The sequence below is a fragment of the Chelmon rostratus genome, chromosome 2 (assembly GCF_017976325.1).
Source record: "Chelmon rostratus isolate fCheRos1 chromosome 2, fCheRos1.pri, whole genome shotgun sequence".
NCBI lineage: Eukaryota > Metazoa > Chordata > Actinopteri > Chaetodontiformes > Chaetodontidae > Chelmon > Chelmon rostratus.
The window spans coordinates 10,219,168-10,237,960 of NC_055659.1; the positions used below are offsets into that span (position 1 = coordinate 10,219,168).

Here is an 18,793-nt window from a genome sequence, read left to right on the forward strand (position 1 = left end):
TTCAAGTCCTGCTATCGATCAAGTGATAGTCATAATGCCTCTCGAGTGGATTTCAGGTGATTTGCAATGGCAACATGGGATGAAAAGACCACTGTTTGGAGGAAAGTTCTGAACCTCTAGCCAAGCGATTTGACAGTTGATTCAACTGAAAAATAACAGGTGCTGTGTTGCTCTAATTAATTCTTGCCAGTGTAGCGGGCATATAAAGCGGGTGAAACAGGCCTGACATTGAACAAAAGCAGCAATAACCCTTTCTAACTTTGTATTTCCTTTTCACAGAGGCCAGATGAGGTGAGCAAAGTGCAAGTTCTCTCGGTCTGGAGGCATATGCATAAAGGAAAAGAGGGCAGCTCGCTAGTGTTTGACGTCTATTCCAGGTGAAAGAAAAATGGACTTAATTATTCCTATTTCCAAGAGCTGTTGCCCTGTCCAAGTTTCAAAATTGATTAACAACATTCTGGGGAGCTGAAACAAAACTGAAGCTCATTTTACACATTTTAAACATCTGTCGGCTGATGTTTATATCTCTGGGCTCCTCCGCTGGCAGCTTATTTTACTGAATAAATAAGTGCATCCTGGGAAGCAGTAGACATCAAAGTGCCCCAGTATATCAGGCAACAGTCCTCTGCTTCAATAGAACCCTCTTATTTTGATGTCTGAATTGATATAGTAAGTTAGGGGACACTAAAGAAAATCTTGCAAATGTTTAGAACCTTGTTCTAATGATAACTTTACACTCTATGGTAAGCTTCCACAATATGTTTATTATTATGTCTGACTGTAAAATTGTTAGTTCCAAGCAGAAGCCGATTCAAAATCACACAACTTTCATTTGTAGTCTCTTTCTTCATCATGAACTTCATCACTATTACACCACAGATCAATGGGACAATGAAATGGGATTCGATATTTGTGAAATGTTCATCATCACTTCAATGTGCTTAGCCTCTGCTTTATCTTGATCTGCGTTTGAAATGCACACAATTCTATATATACCAGGCCTGTCTGATGATTGCACAGACCAGTTTATGTGGACTACTCAAGTATATGGTTGGTTATACTTGTGTTTGGACTGTGCAACTCTGTTCTATGAATTAATAAAGACCACATCTGTAACAACAGATAATTGGGCTACGTTAGCCCACCATTGTTCACATGCTGCTGCATGACAAACCAAAGAACATGCAACCATTCTACAGTGTGGCTTCTGCTTCTACTGTGTCATGTATGACTACACATTCATATTATTCATATCGGCTTCATGTGAGCTTGATCATAAATAACAGCATCTTTGCTTGTGTATGTGTGTGCAGGTGAGTGTGAATTTGTGACAGAGAGTTACTCTCTGCTGCAGAAGCCGAATGAGGAAAAGAGCAATGGCAAAGATTCAGACAGGCTGGTTGACATCGTCTTGTCTGCTCCAAATCCCCGGACTTACACTGCATGTATACGGCTTCCAACTCATGTGCTCAAGTGCTAGCTTGAATAATGGATGTGGCCAAATTGTTCTGATCGGACAGTTGCCAAACAACTCGATTACCTCTCAAGAGACCAAAGGGTTTCAGTAGAGGGCAGGGTGCCAGCACGTCTGATTTTTTGAATCACATTGTGAATCAAAGTTTCACTTATTGACGGGGAGAACTGCAGCAGCATAAAGCCTCTGGTTGCAAAGCTGTTTTTTGGTTCAGCCTTGTTTATCCTGTCATTACCTAAACTTTTATTGGTCTCCCTTCAATGGAGAAGTGCAGAGTATATGTATGATATATGAGCAATTCATTAGTCAATTGATTTACTCATTCACTTCTCTCTCCAAGTTGGAGGGCCAACAATGGAAAGGCTCTGTCCTTGCGATTAATCAGAGAAATAAAAGAAGCTAGAAACATTAGCTTTCAGCACCAGCGTAGACACAGCGAATCCTGAAACCCAAAACAATTTCTTCAAACTACTTACTCCATTTTTCAAAGGTAAAGACGTAATGCCTGACAATAACCAGTAGATACCTGTTTTCATATTATTCTGAAAATAACATGGAGGGGAAAATTGTTTCCCCCCTGCCCCCCAGTGGTCACCCCTGAGGCTGAAAATGAGCGTTAGAAAGACTTTGACCCAAGGCTAGCACATTTTCATTCAATCTCGTCTGGCAACGCCGAGAGAGCTCCCCACAACAACATACAAAAAGACGCTCTGCAGAGAAGAGACAAAAGCTGAGATAAAAAACTCCAGAAGAAAGAAATGAAAATGAACTTCCTGTCCGGCCTTTGTAGGCAGACAGTCTTATATACAGAAAAAAGATAGATTGATAGACTGAAATAGCAAACTTGATACCAAACAGGTACTTTCGAGTCCCTATTCTTTAGTTCGTAATTACGGTTTGAAATATTTCACTGCATTTCTCCTTAATTAGAGCAATAAAAAACCTTTTCTTTCACAATGCTGGGAGCCAGCAATGATCTTTTTGCTGGAAGACTAATCATCTCTGTGTGATTAGGCGCTGAAGGTTAATGTGGGCTCACGCAGATGGGAGAGGGAGCGAGGGAGATCAGACCAGACAATGTTCTAGAAAGGCGCAGGCGGCGGCGTTGCAGAAGCACAGGGGGGCTATAAGTGGTTAAGAGTCTGTGGATCAAGGGGAGGAGAGGCCTGAGCCTCATTACACATGTAAATGCAGCTTCCAGCATGGAGGCCCCACTTTAAAGCCTTGGTTTTTTAATTATTCCTTTGCTCTGCACATGATAATTGGGTCTAACTCAGCCCAGGGCCTGTTGACTATGTAACAAGAATAAAACACCCTAATGACTTTGCCCATTTTTAATGGCGATCGGGGGAAAAACCTGGCCTCCTGTTGGATTGGAACTAACTATGGTATTGGCTTTTGCCTTTTGTCTTTCAAACAGACTCCTCTATTTGATTGGTGTTGGGTAATGCTGCACATAAAAATCATTCTTTGGTTTAATTTTGTCACCTGTTTACTAGTTTGGAGTTTACGTTAATCAGTGGTAACTGCTGTATCACTTTTTGTGTGACACGATTAAACAAACCATAAGTGGAACCACAATTCTCTGGCTGTTAAAACAGTGACTGCTGATGATTGATGCCCTTCATAAGGAGCTTGTCACATGGAGGAGAGTGTCTAGTGTGTTCCCAGGGTCTCATATTCCCCAGATCCTCCGTCAAACGGCATGCAGAAAACTTTTTGGCAGCCAGAACTGTGCATCCCTTCAAATGTGAATGCCCCAAATCTATTCTGTTTAGTTCAAACAACCACATTGCTGACATAGACAGAAATCCAAGATTGAAATCTGTGAAATATTAATCCGACTGACTTTTAATGTGGATCCAGCATGAAAAAAACAGACAACATAAATATATTCTTTGGAAAACAGTTTGTTTCCGGCTCTCTTTCTGACACTCTTTGGAAAAGTGTGCCATTGCCCAAAAGCTGGGTTATAAATTTTCTTTTGGATAAAGGCTGGTGAGTATAGGTGGTACAAAAAAATAATAATAATAATGTAAATATTATGAGAATATTGTGATAAAATATTCTAATCAGGAATTCATAAATACGCAACACACATAGCTGTTAAGTTATTGTGACAGTTGCAATGAAATGCATCATGGACACTGTCAAGAAAAGAAGATACAGAACGTTGCACTTTCCAAGAGAAATGGAAAAACGATTATTATTTGTTGAAAGAAAAGGCAAACCAGCGTGTCTCAGTTAGCTCTTGGGGACAAGCTTGCAGTGATCTCAAGTGTCATTACATCTGGAAACATGCCAAACTGGAGGTGCTGCAAAGACAAATGCACCTGAATAATATGAACACTCTTGGGCAGAGTTTGAGTGCCTGACAAGCAGCTTTCACAAGACCACATTCTGACAAAGGCAGTGTTATGAAGGCAAGTTTTGTGGTGAGTGAGCCCAGTGATTTGTCCTTCATGACTGACATTACCAAGTACCTCTCAGAGCTGAACCTCAAGCTCCAAGGTCCCAGCCAGCTTCTCAGCACTCTGCTTTCAAATGTGAAATCATTTCAAGCGAAATTGAAAACTGGCAAGGGCAACTGGAAAGTGGCAACATGTTGCAGTTTCCTACTCTGCTATAACATCTGAATACTCCTTCAGGCATTTGGCAAGAGGTTTCAGGACATGAAAAGTAAACAAAAGGATCTGAACATATTTGCTACGCTGTTTAATGTGGAACCAGCTGATGTCTTCACTCCTCTTCACATACTAAATATTGTTATAGATGAGCCTCTTGCAATATGTCACATATCACAGAATGGCTGTATTGCTTTCATTGTCCGTCACGGTGCATATAACCCCTGGGAAACTTCATGCTGACATCTAAATCAAGAGAAAAGGGGATGGAAGGAAGCCACACATTCTGCTTCATTCACTTTTTATAATAACCATACAGGCTATGTGTGAAAGAGAAAAAGCGACTAATTTAAAGACAAGCCGGAGACCATGCTGCTATCTGTGACTCTCAAATTTAGTGTAAATCAAATGAGCTCACAGAATACCGGTTCTCAGTATCAGACACCTTCACTGACGTTGACCCACACAGTTCATCCCTCTAACAATATTTTCAGTGAAGACAGAAGTCAGGATGTAAAACTTTGTCTTTGCATCTGTTCTGCCTGACTGAGTGACTGAAGATGAAACCAGCTTTAACAGCTTGGCGTTTTGGATAGATACACTGAAAACCTAAAATATCATAACAGTTTTTACATTTTTATTCATTATTTCTGTGTGTTTTCACTTTAATTACATTGTAATGAGCTAATTGATTTGAATGAATGCTTTTGTTTAGTTTAATGTCTGAATCGCTTGTTTCAATATATCTGCTTCTTCCTACAGTATTATTGTGATAAATGTTTACAGTGCAAGAAAAAATCATTGATGTTCCAATACACTACCCACAGCTGAGTACACTTCAGTTCACTTCACGTCAATAATTAGCTTTGAGTTTTGTACACTAATAAATGTGTTGTGCTCAGTATTGTGTGGGCTCTGCATTGTTTTTGGTGCCCGTTTCAAACTGAATTACCCACAGGTAATGGGAATCTTTGTGGCATTGTTACAAATCTTTTTTCTTTTTCTTCTGATGTTAATGTAGCATATTAGTGCTTTTGTACACTGTTTTTAAGTGCCCTAACTCCTGCCTTTATTGTCATGAACACTAATCAAATGGAGGATCAATCTCTGAGGCTTGATCAGTGCAACATTCATCTTTATCTTGTTCCTCAGCTAACAGAAATCATTAGTATTGACAGTCTCATTTCAACTTTATAACTGTACAGATTAAAAACTCACCTGGCCTGGTTTGGCATCTTCACATATAGAGGCTTCGTAAGGTGTGGCCAGCTCAGGAGGGTTGTCGTTTACATCCAGAATCCGAATACTCACTGCTGAGTGGGACGCCATGGTGTGGTTATCTACAGGAGAGACAGGAAGAAAAGATATGAGCGACATCCGCCTAGACACATAATTGAAAGTGCAAAGCACTGTGGCAGATGTGTGTTTGCATGACTTTTTAGCTGCATTTGCAATAACAAAATGTTGAGCGACTGACAGCGTGAAATAAATCACAATAAGGAGAGTGGTTGGAAAGTCGGGGTAAGACCACCATGCATAACGCCAGTGCCTGGCAACAGCACGACTGAGGTTCTGATCCTGGTTGGAGTGTTTCTCAAGTAACAGGCTGTCTGCACCGGAGGCATTGCGGTTATAGTTTTCAGTTGTCCATCTTGTGTGCATCCGACTCTCCAGATATGTGTTTACTTATAATCAATAATGCTGTCTACACATTGCAAAACGACCCGCTTTTCACTTGAGCTTTCCTGCGACCCAAAGCATATTTTTGCATTTTAATTTTCTCCGCTCGTGCACGTGACTACAGGGATTGTGTATTGGGCTGTGAGTACTGACAAAAGCAGCTAACCACACAAAAGTCCTTCAGCTGAATGGGTTCAGTGAAGAGATTGACAGAGGGCGGCAGATGCTGCTGACATGCTCGCTTTGCCATACGAGGCTGGTGTAGACAATGAGAGAGTCCATGCGTAAGACTCTTAATACGCTTCTTGTCTGTCTTCACTATGAGTGAGACAAGACTCAGATGGACGCAGTTTTCCGCAAGGAAGCAGACAGTTGGTTTGGCATTGTGGTTAAGTGCTGAAGGGTTTTAATCTAATGTCTCTGCAAATTGCACCCATTACCTGAGTAACACTTTCTGGCACATTGACTGACATGAAAAAGGTACCAAAGATTCCATTTTTGTCTCTAGGTCCTCACTATCTGATAATGACACCACAGTATTTAGCTGTTTAATAGTCTGAGTGCAAGAGGTACACCTTAGCACAGTGATAATGACAAATAAATGCTTTTGACAAAATTGCAACTATAGCGCGGTAATTTTATTTCTCATGCTATTTTCAAGTAGATAAAACACAAGGAACAACAGCACAATGCACTCTCAAGACATTTTCCTTAATGGGCCAGAATGTAAACGTGGGAGTGGAGAAGATTATGTAATTAGCACAATCAAAACCCACTTCAAATTAGCTCGACTTCTCCTTGAATCTTAATTCCCATTCTCAATCATAATATGATCATTTCTGATGGAGTTTCCATTTTACTCATAAAACACGATGTACAGTACAGAAGGGAGCCAGAGGGCCCTTACGTGTGTGTGTGTGTGTGTGTGTGAGAGAGACTGATGAGCGAAAGAGAAATAGAAAGAGAGCCAGAGAGCACATTATCTCTGTGAAATGAGTGATCTGGTTGCTTCAAGTGTTGGTCTGGATATCCTGGTTAATTAGAGTACATAGCTTATGAATAAATCAGTATACACAGCTGTCACCACCCAGTTCATTCACCCTACAGAAAACGGAACAACATTCAGCGACTGACAATAACCCACTGGTGGAAAAACACAGAAATCCTTGCAGTAAAAAGAGCTCTAGTGTATGAATTTAAATCGCTGTAATTATATAAATATAGCATAGAATTTAAGCGCAATTAAGTAAACACTCTCTTAAGAATTCCACATTTTGAAATTACTGATGCATTTAAACGTAAAAAAAAAAAAACTAAATTAACACCGTTAAGTGAACTTGGGCAGTGTTTGCTATTTTAATGAGTAGTTTGTTATTAGCAGAAGATATTAGTTGTAGTGATCTCTGGAAGTCAGGGCTAAATGCCCAAACAGCAAGTTCGTTCAAGTCCTCGTACAAAAAATGGCTGAGCGTTTTTTGATTTGCTGTCCTGATCACATGGGCAGATGGAGAGATATGGGCAACTAACTGCTCAGCTAAGTTCCTACAGGCAAATTTATGTTTAGGGAAAGTTCATAGCGGTTAAAATACATTGACTGAACACTGTAAATAAACAACAAACAACCAACACTTTCCAAAAGTGATATGTAAAGCACAAATTGGACCCTAAACTTTTCTCTACAAAGTCAGTCTTCTCTTCATAAAAACTTTGGGTCTCAATAGTCACTTCTCCTCTAAGGTGTGTCCTCACAGCCATTTTTGAAATTATTGTTCCATAAAGAAGACATTAAGGGTTAAAGAGTGACATATTTGGAGGCGTGTTTGCTTTAAATGATGAATCCCAACTCAGCCGTGGTAATTGCTGCTTTCTTGCCTGACCTCAGCTCCACCCAGTTTCCTCTTTGTTGCCCATATTTGGATTATCTGGCTCCAGAAACTTGCCAAAAGATGATGTCAAGGGTAAACTCCAGGCTCTCGAGTAAAAAGTGCAACAGAAACCTATGGGTCAACTCTGTGCATTACACCCCATACAAGCACAGAAGTATTCTCACAGAATTTCCACAAAAAGAGATGAAAGAAAGGTGAATGATAGGCAAACCAATAATCAGACAAATTCTCAAGCTCTCTATCTCACCACACAGTTCTGCCCAACAGTGGCACAGCTGCTAATGAGAATGCTGGTCTCAACTAATAGCATAATCCTCACATCAATGCAGGGTTTTAATTGACTGCTTTTTGCCAGAGCAGCAAGAACATAAATGCACAGAGAGCTCCACCAGTGCAAGATATCTCCTCTCTCCTTCTTCTTCTTCTTCTTCTAATTTCGTCTTCACATTATGCTGCTGTCCCTGCTGTGCCAAAATGAAAACCAGCAATCATCAGATGTTACACATTTTACATTTCAATTCCCAGAATTGAAAACAGATGAAACAATGTGAGAATTCCCCGCCTCTATCCACCCTGAACTCCCTCCATGGGGAAAAAGAGTTATTCAGTCAGACAGGTTCATTCATCTGGACCAAGTGGCGCTGTTCTAAATCTGTCTGCAGATAGGGAAGAGGAATAAAAGGATTTCAACAGATTATTGGCATGCTCTGCATCTGTGTGGCGCTCACCAGCTGTTGCGAATCTTTCAGAACGACTGTATAGTAGATCTCTCAGGCACTGAATTACGCTGACATAACTTCAAGGAATACAGACAGAGGATGTGAGAGTGTGTGTGCGTGCCTTGGCATGCATGCGTTTGTGTGTGGGTGTGTGTCACAAGTGTCGTGCTTCTTATGACCAAATGGTTCATCTTCTTTGCTGGAGGAAACAGTTCGGTTTAAAATGTCGCTTCTGTCAGGATACAAAGTCAACAGTGTCTCTTTACTTAGCCGGAGGCCCGGCCATGTAGGGACAGACGCTGCAGAGGATTACGGCCATTTTTCTTCAGTTGCATGGTCCCAATATTACACAGTCACACCAGTGTCCAACCAAAATCTCCTTATTACAACTTGAGTTATTATCATTTTAAGAACTAACAGCTGTAAATATCTCCCTTGTGAACAAAACATCCTAAATCATTGAAAATATTCACTAAAACTGTCAAATTACATGGCACACACACCTAAAGGCAAAATAAATATTCTACAATTACTCCTTATCAAATATAAACCTGTCAACGGGAATTTGAGAATATGGGAATTTTGCATGGGGCTATCCCACCACCCTTACCACTGTCCGAAGATCCCTTACATGTAGACATGGGTACATCCACGTACAGCCACGTGCTTTAAATGATCAGAGTAAGTAAGTAGGATTAAGTTTACTAGTTCCTACATTAAGTAAGTGACAACAAGGTGTTCAGAATCAGAGTCTTGTTTGACAGTGAAAATGTTGTGAACAATTAAATGAAAACATAAAAGAGCATATAAATTCAGCACTTAGTTTAAATTTGCATTTCTTGAAGGACGTTTACATTTCACTTACACATTATGCTTCACTGGTGATTTTGAGAGAGGCCACTGACAAGTGAGACATTTGGTAGCAGAGGGTGATTATGAAAATGGATGGCAGAGATAGTATAAATACCATCATTGATGGAGCATGTTTCTGCGCCTCTTGGGAGCACTTATGCTTGACAGATTTGTTGCTTTCCCTTGGTGTGATACACTAAAATCCTCGCGGCATATTTTAGCATGACTTTGACCGACGTTGTTCTTCATTAGCGCACGGGTAAGCCTCCTCCCGTTTGGTGAGAGGCTTGCTTAAACTTTCAGCCTTTTTGGCAGCTGCTCTATCCCTCCCACGTTCATCCATCCTCTTCTTCTTTTGCTTCTTCTTGTTTAATTGGAAGGTGCAGTTTGAGTGAATGACATGAACAGGCGTTACAGATAATGTACTACACACTGCCGCCTGCTGTAGTGGAGGGGAATGTAGCAAACACATCAAATAGGTGGTTGTGGCTCCTGTCAACTTCTTCTGTTTTTTAGAAAAGTTAAAAATACCAGAGATTTACAAGAAAACATTTCAACAGGAGCACAGTTGGAGAAAAGGGTAAAAACGCAAGAAATACAGGGAAAACAGGAGAGTTGACAGGTCAGCAAAAACAGATTCAGGTGCTGATTCCCATACTGTATATGCAGCAACTCACTCATTTCCATTACAATATTCAGCCAACAAATACGGAAAATAATTTTCACCAATATCAATATTTAACAGGTTTAGCAACTGGGAATACGCATGTCTGATACACCAAGGTGGATCAAAACATGCTTCCGAATGCAAAGGTTTTCTGCACTGTGGCGGCTGCTTTTCATTCATTTCCATGACAAAGAAAAAAAAAACCCTTCTAGGATAAAATGAATGCAAACAACAATCTCGCTTAAACCTATAAAGCCAAACAAACGCACAAAACCCCACAAACAGCTTGGTTTAAAATTCTACCCATGTTAACATGAACCATGATACACAGCACAACATCGAGAAACAAGGTTGTGATATAAGAAACTGATCAGTTAAGCAACCGATTAGAGCAGAGCAGGGACACGCTCAGTGTAAACACGTATGAAAACACTACACATTCATTAACATACCATAATGAAAAGCATAACTTTACCAGCATTGACAGTAGTGCTTTATAAGGAAAACATTTGTTTTGTTTGTTTTTTTTCAAACATTTTAGTCGAATTGAATGACTGAGATGCCTTTTTGTTAAGAGATGTCACAATGTAACAGACTTCCCCTTTTCAGTTAGGTAATCCTCAACATCCTTAGTTTAAAAATGGAGAAATAACCTGCCGCCGATCTCAAGCTCACAGTGTCTCTGTCAACACCCCTCTGCTGGTGACTGAATACTGTGAACGGGCTCATTCAACAGACGTTGTATTGTTTTGGCCTCAGCCATGAGGTGCAATCTGCGTTAAGAAAACCCTTCTACAGGCTTTCCTGTGAAGGTACTTCACATCACATACAGGCTGTTTTGAAGCATTATAACGTTAATTTCTGACGAATTGTGCTCATTCTATGTTGTTGCTGCTTATATCAGGTAACTGGTGTTTTTGGATATAATTTGAATGAGGGATCTGTCCAATTTTAATGAAACCAGCTAAATAATTGTGACTTACATATTAGCCAGATGCCAACAACTGCCAACCAGTCCAACAATAGGACACACACACACACATACACACACACACACACACACAAACACACACACGTTATTGTAACATCTTGTTCTTGGTTTGAATTAGTAAGTCAGCATGTCACCTTTAGCTAATAGCAATCCTCTTGACCAATCAATGAAGGTCTTCCACTGCAACACACTGAGAGACGCACGATTTCCCCAAGCTTCATTAATAGTAATTAAAAGTAATATAATATAAAAAATGCTAATCAGAGCAATAATGTGATCATAAGCCAGCTGCACTCCAGAGGTGGACGCATCGAGGCTCTGTGTTTCATCCACATTCACTAAGTGGAGTTTGTATCATCAAGGGACAGATGATGAGGCAAACAAAAGGTCCGCTTTAAATTCATCAAAGTGAGGACTACTCACATAAATACACCACAAACAACAAGCCTGATGACAGTTGTGCGTCTGAAGCCATTCATCTTTAAAATATTCGAGACTAAAACAATGCAAGTGAGAAACTCTGTGGCCTCGAGTACCCGACGTTTCCCAGAAGCACTCAATATACTGTGCAGGACCTCTGTTTGACAAAGTAATTATGTCAACCTACCAAAAGCAGTTACACAAAACAGACTGTTTGAGTATTCATGGTCTCAGGACAGACCAAGAGTACACATCGGCCAGGTCACAACCTCTGGTCCCTGATTATTTCTTATTATGTCTCCCCACAGATGTGCTCTTCCCTACAATAGCATCCAAGACATCCAAACAGAGCACAATATCCCCTGTTCTGTACCTTCTTACCAAATTTCATCTCATTTTGACTCGCAGGTTAATGTATTTTGGCTCGCTCCCTAAGATCCATTTTTCTTTTGCATTTTCCAAATTTGATTGAAAAGAGACACTTATCTCACTTCACAATGTTGCAGCAAGGGTGTGATTCATTTGGAGTCAGAGAGAATAATGTTCTGACACCATTAAAATCAAACAGTGTGCATTTGTTTGCCAGACAGCAAGTGAGAAAAGTTATGCTGTAGAAAATGTCTCCTCACTGCAACAGTGCAAGAGATAAAGACTTTCCAGCTACTTTGCTATCTTTTTACCCTCAGGGTGATGCTCTTTTTTTCCACCTACCTGTCTGGGTAAAAAAGCAGTTTTGCAAGGTGATATCATACTTGCTATCAGTTCTCGAAAATTATATGTCACTCTAACTTACCCCGATATGTTTCTATGGAGAAGACTGTCAGGCAGTACGAGTACCCCGGCTAGTGACAGTGCAGTTAAATGCTCCTCTTGTACTCAGGGGGTTCTGTGTTCTCTGGAAGGGAGACAAGTACTATACAGATGAGAGGTTGTTTCCTCTTTTACAGTGACGATGACTGCAGGAAGGGATGCCAGCGGTTGCCACTTTTAATTGGATGAATTTGAAGACATGCGGTGTGTGCATGTGTGTACACTTGTGTTTCTTGGGGTATCATCGCAGTGCAGTCTACACACAGCTGCCCTTGAACTAAAGCATCTTCCACAGACACATGTGTGGTAATTGACATTTAGTGTGTCTCTTGCAGTTTCGTGGCTGGGGTTAATCCTAGGGCACAGACTCTGAGCATGTCAGAAAGCTGTTGTCACTTGTCCAATACTGTTACAGTGGCAATACAATAGTTCAAAGGTCAGTAATGGGCTGGGGGAATAATTAAGGGTTGTGCCACAAAACAACGTCCTCAGACAGGTTGACCTTGTGGCTCGCCAGCCTTAATGATCAGAGGGACCCGACAAAAAAAAAAAGAAGAACAAAATCAGTATGGAGAAAATGCAGCCCTTTAAAATACTCTAGCTGCTTCACGAGTCCCCCCAGCACCCCATCCCCATCTCTCTTGTGGCCTTTTTACTTTCTATGCCTCTCCTTTTTTTTTCTCCCTGTCTCCTGTCTGTCCATCTACAGCTCTCAGAACTCCCCGAGCAAACATGTGATAAAGAAACATTCTGGATGGGAATTCTGATGCCGCTGACCACTGACTCTGTCTGTCCGGATGTTTCCTTGGAAGGCAATGTGAGAGGCTTTATCTATCAAGTGCAGGCATGTGTTTATGTCTGATATTGGAGGGGTTAGGGCCGCTTTAAATGTTCAATTAACATTAAAATGTGCCTATGACATAATGCCAAGCACAAAGAGGCAGAGCACAAAAGCGCCCAAATTGCTCTGGGAATTACATCTTGAAAAAAAAAAGACTCTAGTCTAATTTTGTCTTAATGTTTGTGTTGGGTGAGACTGCTTACTATTCAGTTTGAGCTGTATTGATTATTGGAGTAATCACAGTCTGAGGCTATATGAGAGAGGAACAAATATGAAGATATTTTAAAATCAGCTTTGTTTCTGTGCATTGTTTCCTTCCTGCTACTTGTGTGCGATGGTGGATACCAGCTAGATGCAGAATGCAATCTCCTCTGCTTTCACTGCAATCCCAAAATCACTTCATCTGTATGAGATTGAAAAAACGGGGAAGGCCTTCTGCTTTCTCAAGTTTACTTCTAATGTTATAGTAATAACTTCCCAGCTCCCTCAAGTTATTACATTCTTCATTTTCTTTGCAATGACAAAAGGACCCAATGAGATGAAAAAAGTGGAAGCTCTTCCTTCATTTTCAGTGATGTGTTTGTCAGCTCTACGACAGGCGATAAAATGATGACTGTATTTTCATCCTGATGTCAGAAAGATGACAGGGCTCTGATGGATACGCCCAGGACTATGATGTCCTTGATGTCTTGGAAGAACATATGAAAACCAGCTCAGTGCGGGTTTCCAGCTGACCAGCTGTTTTTCCTGCGAGGCCGAACATTATACGGTAATATTTGTGATCTGGCTGTAAAGAAAATGGTTGCCCAGCCACCTAAGTTCAAACTGAAGGACTGGATGCTGCTATGACGCCCAGATCGAACGACAGGTTAAACAAGTGCTGGGAAAATAAATAAATCTAAACTTACTTATATTATAGTTTATTTTATAAAAAATATCAAAGTTTATGACCAGTTAAGACAAACATAAAATGCTTATTTTCATCCACAAGTCAAACAAGAACCAGTGTATTATGCGTGTATGTAAAACCAGAATGCAGAATATTCTATATTTAATCTTATTAGTTACTGTTTTTGCCATTGTTATAAGTTATTAATTTGTTTTCATCCCATGATACTTGTATTTTGACCTCAGATGATGCTTTTTGTTGACAACAAACTCATACGTCCATTTAAGTGCTGTGCTACTACATTACCCGTACATTACTTTTTTGTCTTTCTCAATGCTAAAAGCCACAACACTGTGCTGCTGAAAATGTGCCAAGAGCTTTGGTAGCTAATGAAGCACAGCAGTGTGAGGTTGTCTGTCACCCCTTATCACCCCTGGTGGGAGTCGGCAAATGTTGGACAGCTAATTCAACTTGTACGGTCTTCGTCACTGGCAGGCACTGGGTGTAGACAAAGCTTGCCGGTCATCAGAGCAATTTTAAGTTTATTGTTTTAAAACTGGGCTGTAAATTATTCTAGCTGTTTTGTGATTGTTTCCTTAGTTTTTTCAGTGATGTGAGAGGGGGTACATGGCTGTGACATTAAATGTAATGTGAAAGATTATAGAATATCATTTGAATAATGTGTTCATTTCACTTTTGTTTGTATTGGTGTGATCTTGACATTTTTTCAAGGCTTTGTTTCGACATGCTGAAATCCACAAGCGCTGCACAGAGTGAAATATAGTCGTTTCAGCAACTTTGTGAAAAAAGTCACCTGATAAAAAACAGTGTCACGCTCTTAGCAGCGGTGGAAAATCTTAGGAGTGATTCGCTCAGTTTGAAAAGGAAAACAATGTACCTGCTTCTACAGCCCTCACAGTGATATTGTGCCAGCCTGCGGTCTCTCGGTCTAAAATCTTGCCCAGTGTGATGGCACCCGAATCGGGATCAATGTGGAAGATCATCTCCTGGTCTGTGGTCCGATCGATAGAAAACCTGTAACAACAGACACAAAGAAATAAGATGTAGATGTTCGGAAAAAGAAGCAGTAAGTAAGAGGAAAGAGAGAGAGTTAATATTTATACAGGAATTTCAATTTGAAGTAATTTTATTAAGGTGTGTTTTTTCTTGAACTTGGAGAGTGGACTTTAAGCAACACTGAATAATAACAATGACTACAGGAGGGACCAGGGTTAAAGTAATTATATTTTAAAGGCATTTACTGGACGGTTGTCATGGGTCCTGTGACCCTAATAGTGCTGTGTCCCTTCACTGCAAGCAGCTATATAGTCACTCTTTCTTTTCCTATTCAGAGTAAGAAAATAAACATTAAATTTTCATTGTGCACTCTAGAAAAACCACAAATGCATCTTTCCTTCTTTGGGGTACGTGGTACTCTGAAAGGATTGGTGAGTCAACAAAAATCTGCTGAAAGGTTTCTTTGTTCTTAGTCCCCCGCCCTCCCAACACACACACACACACACACACACACACACACACACACACACACACACACACACGCACACAAACAGCTGGCTGACTTACTCATGCCCACATAAACCATAATAAAGTACCAAGGGCATTATACAGTAAGCTCTTAAGGCCTCTGACAAACATGCCAGCCAGCATTCTCCCAGGTCTCATGAGAATGATGCTCACATGTTGTAGATATAAAACATAATATCAAGAGACCCATATGCTAAACTGATGTAGTATAGAGAGCAGCACGTTTTAAATAGGTTTCTCATCACGCTTTGATTTGTTAAACAGTGTGGGTGCAGAATGCATTCGTATTTAATTCATGTCACTGCAACCGATTCTGATGATTAACTCCAGGAGGACAAATATTTCTGCTACTCCTTGTTAGTCATGATGGAACCAGATTTAGATAGAATGACCTCAAGATAACCTATGTTTGAAATGAGATTTTGCTGCCTGTTCCAAATCAACTCCTGCATCTAAAATGACACCATGGCAGTGAAGCGATCAGTGTTTAAGATACTGAACTGAGGTTCCACACTTCCACAAAAACACAGCCTACGCGTGTGCAGTAGCTGTGGCTCAGGAGGTAGTGCGGACTGCCCGTTTACGCTTCGATCTCCAGCTCCTCCTGTCCATTCGACACATAGACAGGCTCCTTAGGCAAGACACTGAACCCTCGAGTTGCTCCCGACGGGCAGGTCTGCACATTGCCTGGCAGGTGTGGGAATGGTTGAATGAGAGGCAATATTGTAAAGCACTTAGTCTGTTAAGGTAGAAAAGTGCTATATAAATGCTGTCTATTTGCCATGTGTATGTGCACTCATGTATCCGTCAGTGTACAGCTCCGTTACATGCAACATTAACATGCATCTCATTTAGAACAGTGATTAGATTTGTCTGGGTTGCATTTGCACTGGCCACTGACATTCGTCTCCAGTATAAACATGAAAATTACAGACCTTTCGCCTTTACCAAATCTCTGCTGCATTTTGTTTTCCATTTTTTTCCCCTTAAAAATTGGACTCAGATGACAGCTTTGACAGCATGAGAGTCCAAAAAAAGAAATGAATAAATAAATCTCTTGTCTTTGTCCATACTTGCCTTCCCACACACCTACCATGATTATTATTCAAAAGAAAACAAAACTGAACCTTTGGTTTCCAGTGTATGTCAGTTTTTGTTGGATGCAAGTAAGGGGACATCATCACCATGTTTTTAGTGTCACACCATCAGAATTAAAAACACTTTCTTTTCAACAAAACACAAACTTGGCTGCGGGACACAGTTTTCTGCAACCCCATCATAAAGGCAAAGCAGAATGTAAGTCCTTTAAACTCCTTTCTTTGTTTTATTTGCTACACGAGGGGTGGTTCCATTTGCAGCTTGTTTTTACCAATGAAACATTGTCTTGCTGATCAAATCCACAGTGAATGCACATTTTGCACCAAAATATCATCACTGCAGAGTTCAAAGAACGTGTGTTGCCTGATGCCAGAGGCCATCAGCTCGCTAACTTCGCCCAGTAGATGCTCTTGGCCAACCTCTCTCCCTCCCTTTGACGTGCTCACCCACTCATTTACTCAAACACACAGCCACACGTACTCATATATGCTTGCACACGTATCACACACTTGCAGCTCCAGGATGCCAAGACACTGGTGAATGACAGCGCTGCCATTGTGTTGCACTTTATTACACCTGGAACTCTGAGCCTCATGCATTTTTAATCGAGGTAATTTGCACAGGCACTGCGTGTGCCGGTGTATGCTCTGTCAGTGAGACTGTCTTAGCCCTTATCTACATTCCCCTCTCACAGAGAGCAATTGCTCTTCTGAGGACATAAACCCCAGACCTTAATACAGAAGATTACCAGATGATATTGTTTTTATCACACACAGTGATCGAAGAGACTAAAGAGACGTACAGGACGGCTTCATCCATTGTGCAAGTCTCACCGTTCACTGTTTGCTCGGGCTTTCGCTCCATCTTCAAGAAGAATTGTTGAACAAAGATTTTGCTCTTAAGCTACCTGTGTATCTACTTGCAGCTAGTGAGTTATAGTTCTTTGTAGTTCCATTTTTCTTAGGAGAAATTCAGTTCTGATCAAAACACATAAGGCAGATGCAAGATAGTGGGCTTTTGGAATGGCTGCCCATGTTGTAGTGCGTCAGTGTTCCGTCCAAGCGACATAAAAATGAAGCACTCATTGACATGCAAAACTTTGCTTTATAATGCTGTTATTCATACTTAGCAGTAACCTTTCCACAGCGATATTTTATTGCCTTTTCACAGGAAAATTTTATTGCCAGTGTTTTGGTTGATATATTTCATCAGTCTGTTGCGGAAAGCAGTTGTGCAACTATAATATCTAAGTAGTGTTTAAATCTTATCTCTAAACCAGATTTTCAACACAGCCACTAGACTTTCATTCATAGGAAATTTAACATCATCAAAAATTAAATTACACAGGCACGCTAGTAGGACCTCGGTACTGTTGGGTCAGAAACAATTACCTCCTTCAAAGGTCCAATCTGCTCTATAATTACATTATAAGTAATAGTAGCTGTGGACCATGATTGTGTTAACACATTGTCCTGTGTTATCCATGCAGATAGTTTACACCAATCAGAGTTTAGGATTATAAAAGCCATTAGAGACCTAAGTATACTTCGTCACTGTATGGAGTGGTTTAAATGTAATGCATGTGAGTAAAAGTTCAATAGGTTTGATGTACACTCTACCATTTTCCACAGTATAAAGGTTTTTCTTTTTGGTGAAGTTGGCATTAGCTCCCTTGACCTACCTGACAGGTTTATTCTTCACATCTGGATCTCTGGCAGTGACGATGCCAACCAGCGCTCCTACTTTGGCATCCTCCTGAACTTCCATGATAGCGCCCTCTGCTGGTTGAAAAATGGGGGGCTCATCTATGTCAGACACGCTGACACGAACAATGGTCTGGTCTCGAAAGGAACCAAGGTCCACGAAGCGAGGGTCAACATGCTTATTTACTGCCTCCACCACGACATTGTGTGTGCGCTTGCTCTCGAAGTCCAGCGTCTGAAAATAAAAAAAAAAATGCTGCGTCAAGAACTGTTTCATTCACAAGAACCTATTTAAATGTGACACTATGCTCAGCGCTGACACTGATGGCCAGAAGCTATATTATAGCAATGGTAATGCCTGCTGCAATAGCCTGCTGCAATATAGCGTCCACCCATCATGGCAGCACTGACCTGCATCAGTACACGTATTCATTCTTGTTTGAGCGGATGGTTTCTTTCAAGTCATTGCTATCAGCTAACCAGGTCATTACCAATGGTAGCTAGAGTAATGTAGCATTGAAGCAAAATAGCGCTGCTGGCTGAATGTCACATGTTTATTCAGCCGTCAGGGCCCATTCACAACAGCAATATGCC

The 18,793-nt window shown here is 40.7% G+C and overlaps 1 protein-coding gene across 1 annotated transcript in view; it reads right to left on the reverse strand.

Annotated features, from left to right (window-relative positions):
- LOC121614198 (cadherin-22-like) overlaps window positions 1–18,793 on the reverse strand; it is a 70,544-nt gene that overhangs the window by 20,062 nt on the left and 31,689 nt on the right. Inside the window, exons 6-8 of the mRNA XM_041948010.1 lie at window positions 18,178–18,434; window positions 14,752–14,888; window positions 5,317–5,438 (exon numbers count right to left, since the gene is read on the reverse strand). Coding sequence (XP_041803944.1) covers window positions 5,317–5,438; window positions 14,752–14,888; window positions 18,178–18,434 — 516 coding nt within the window. The remainder of the gene's footprint in view (window positions 1–5,316; window positions 5,439–14,751; window positions 14,889–18,177; window positions 18,435–18,793) is intronic.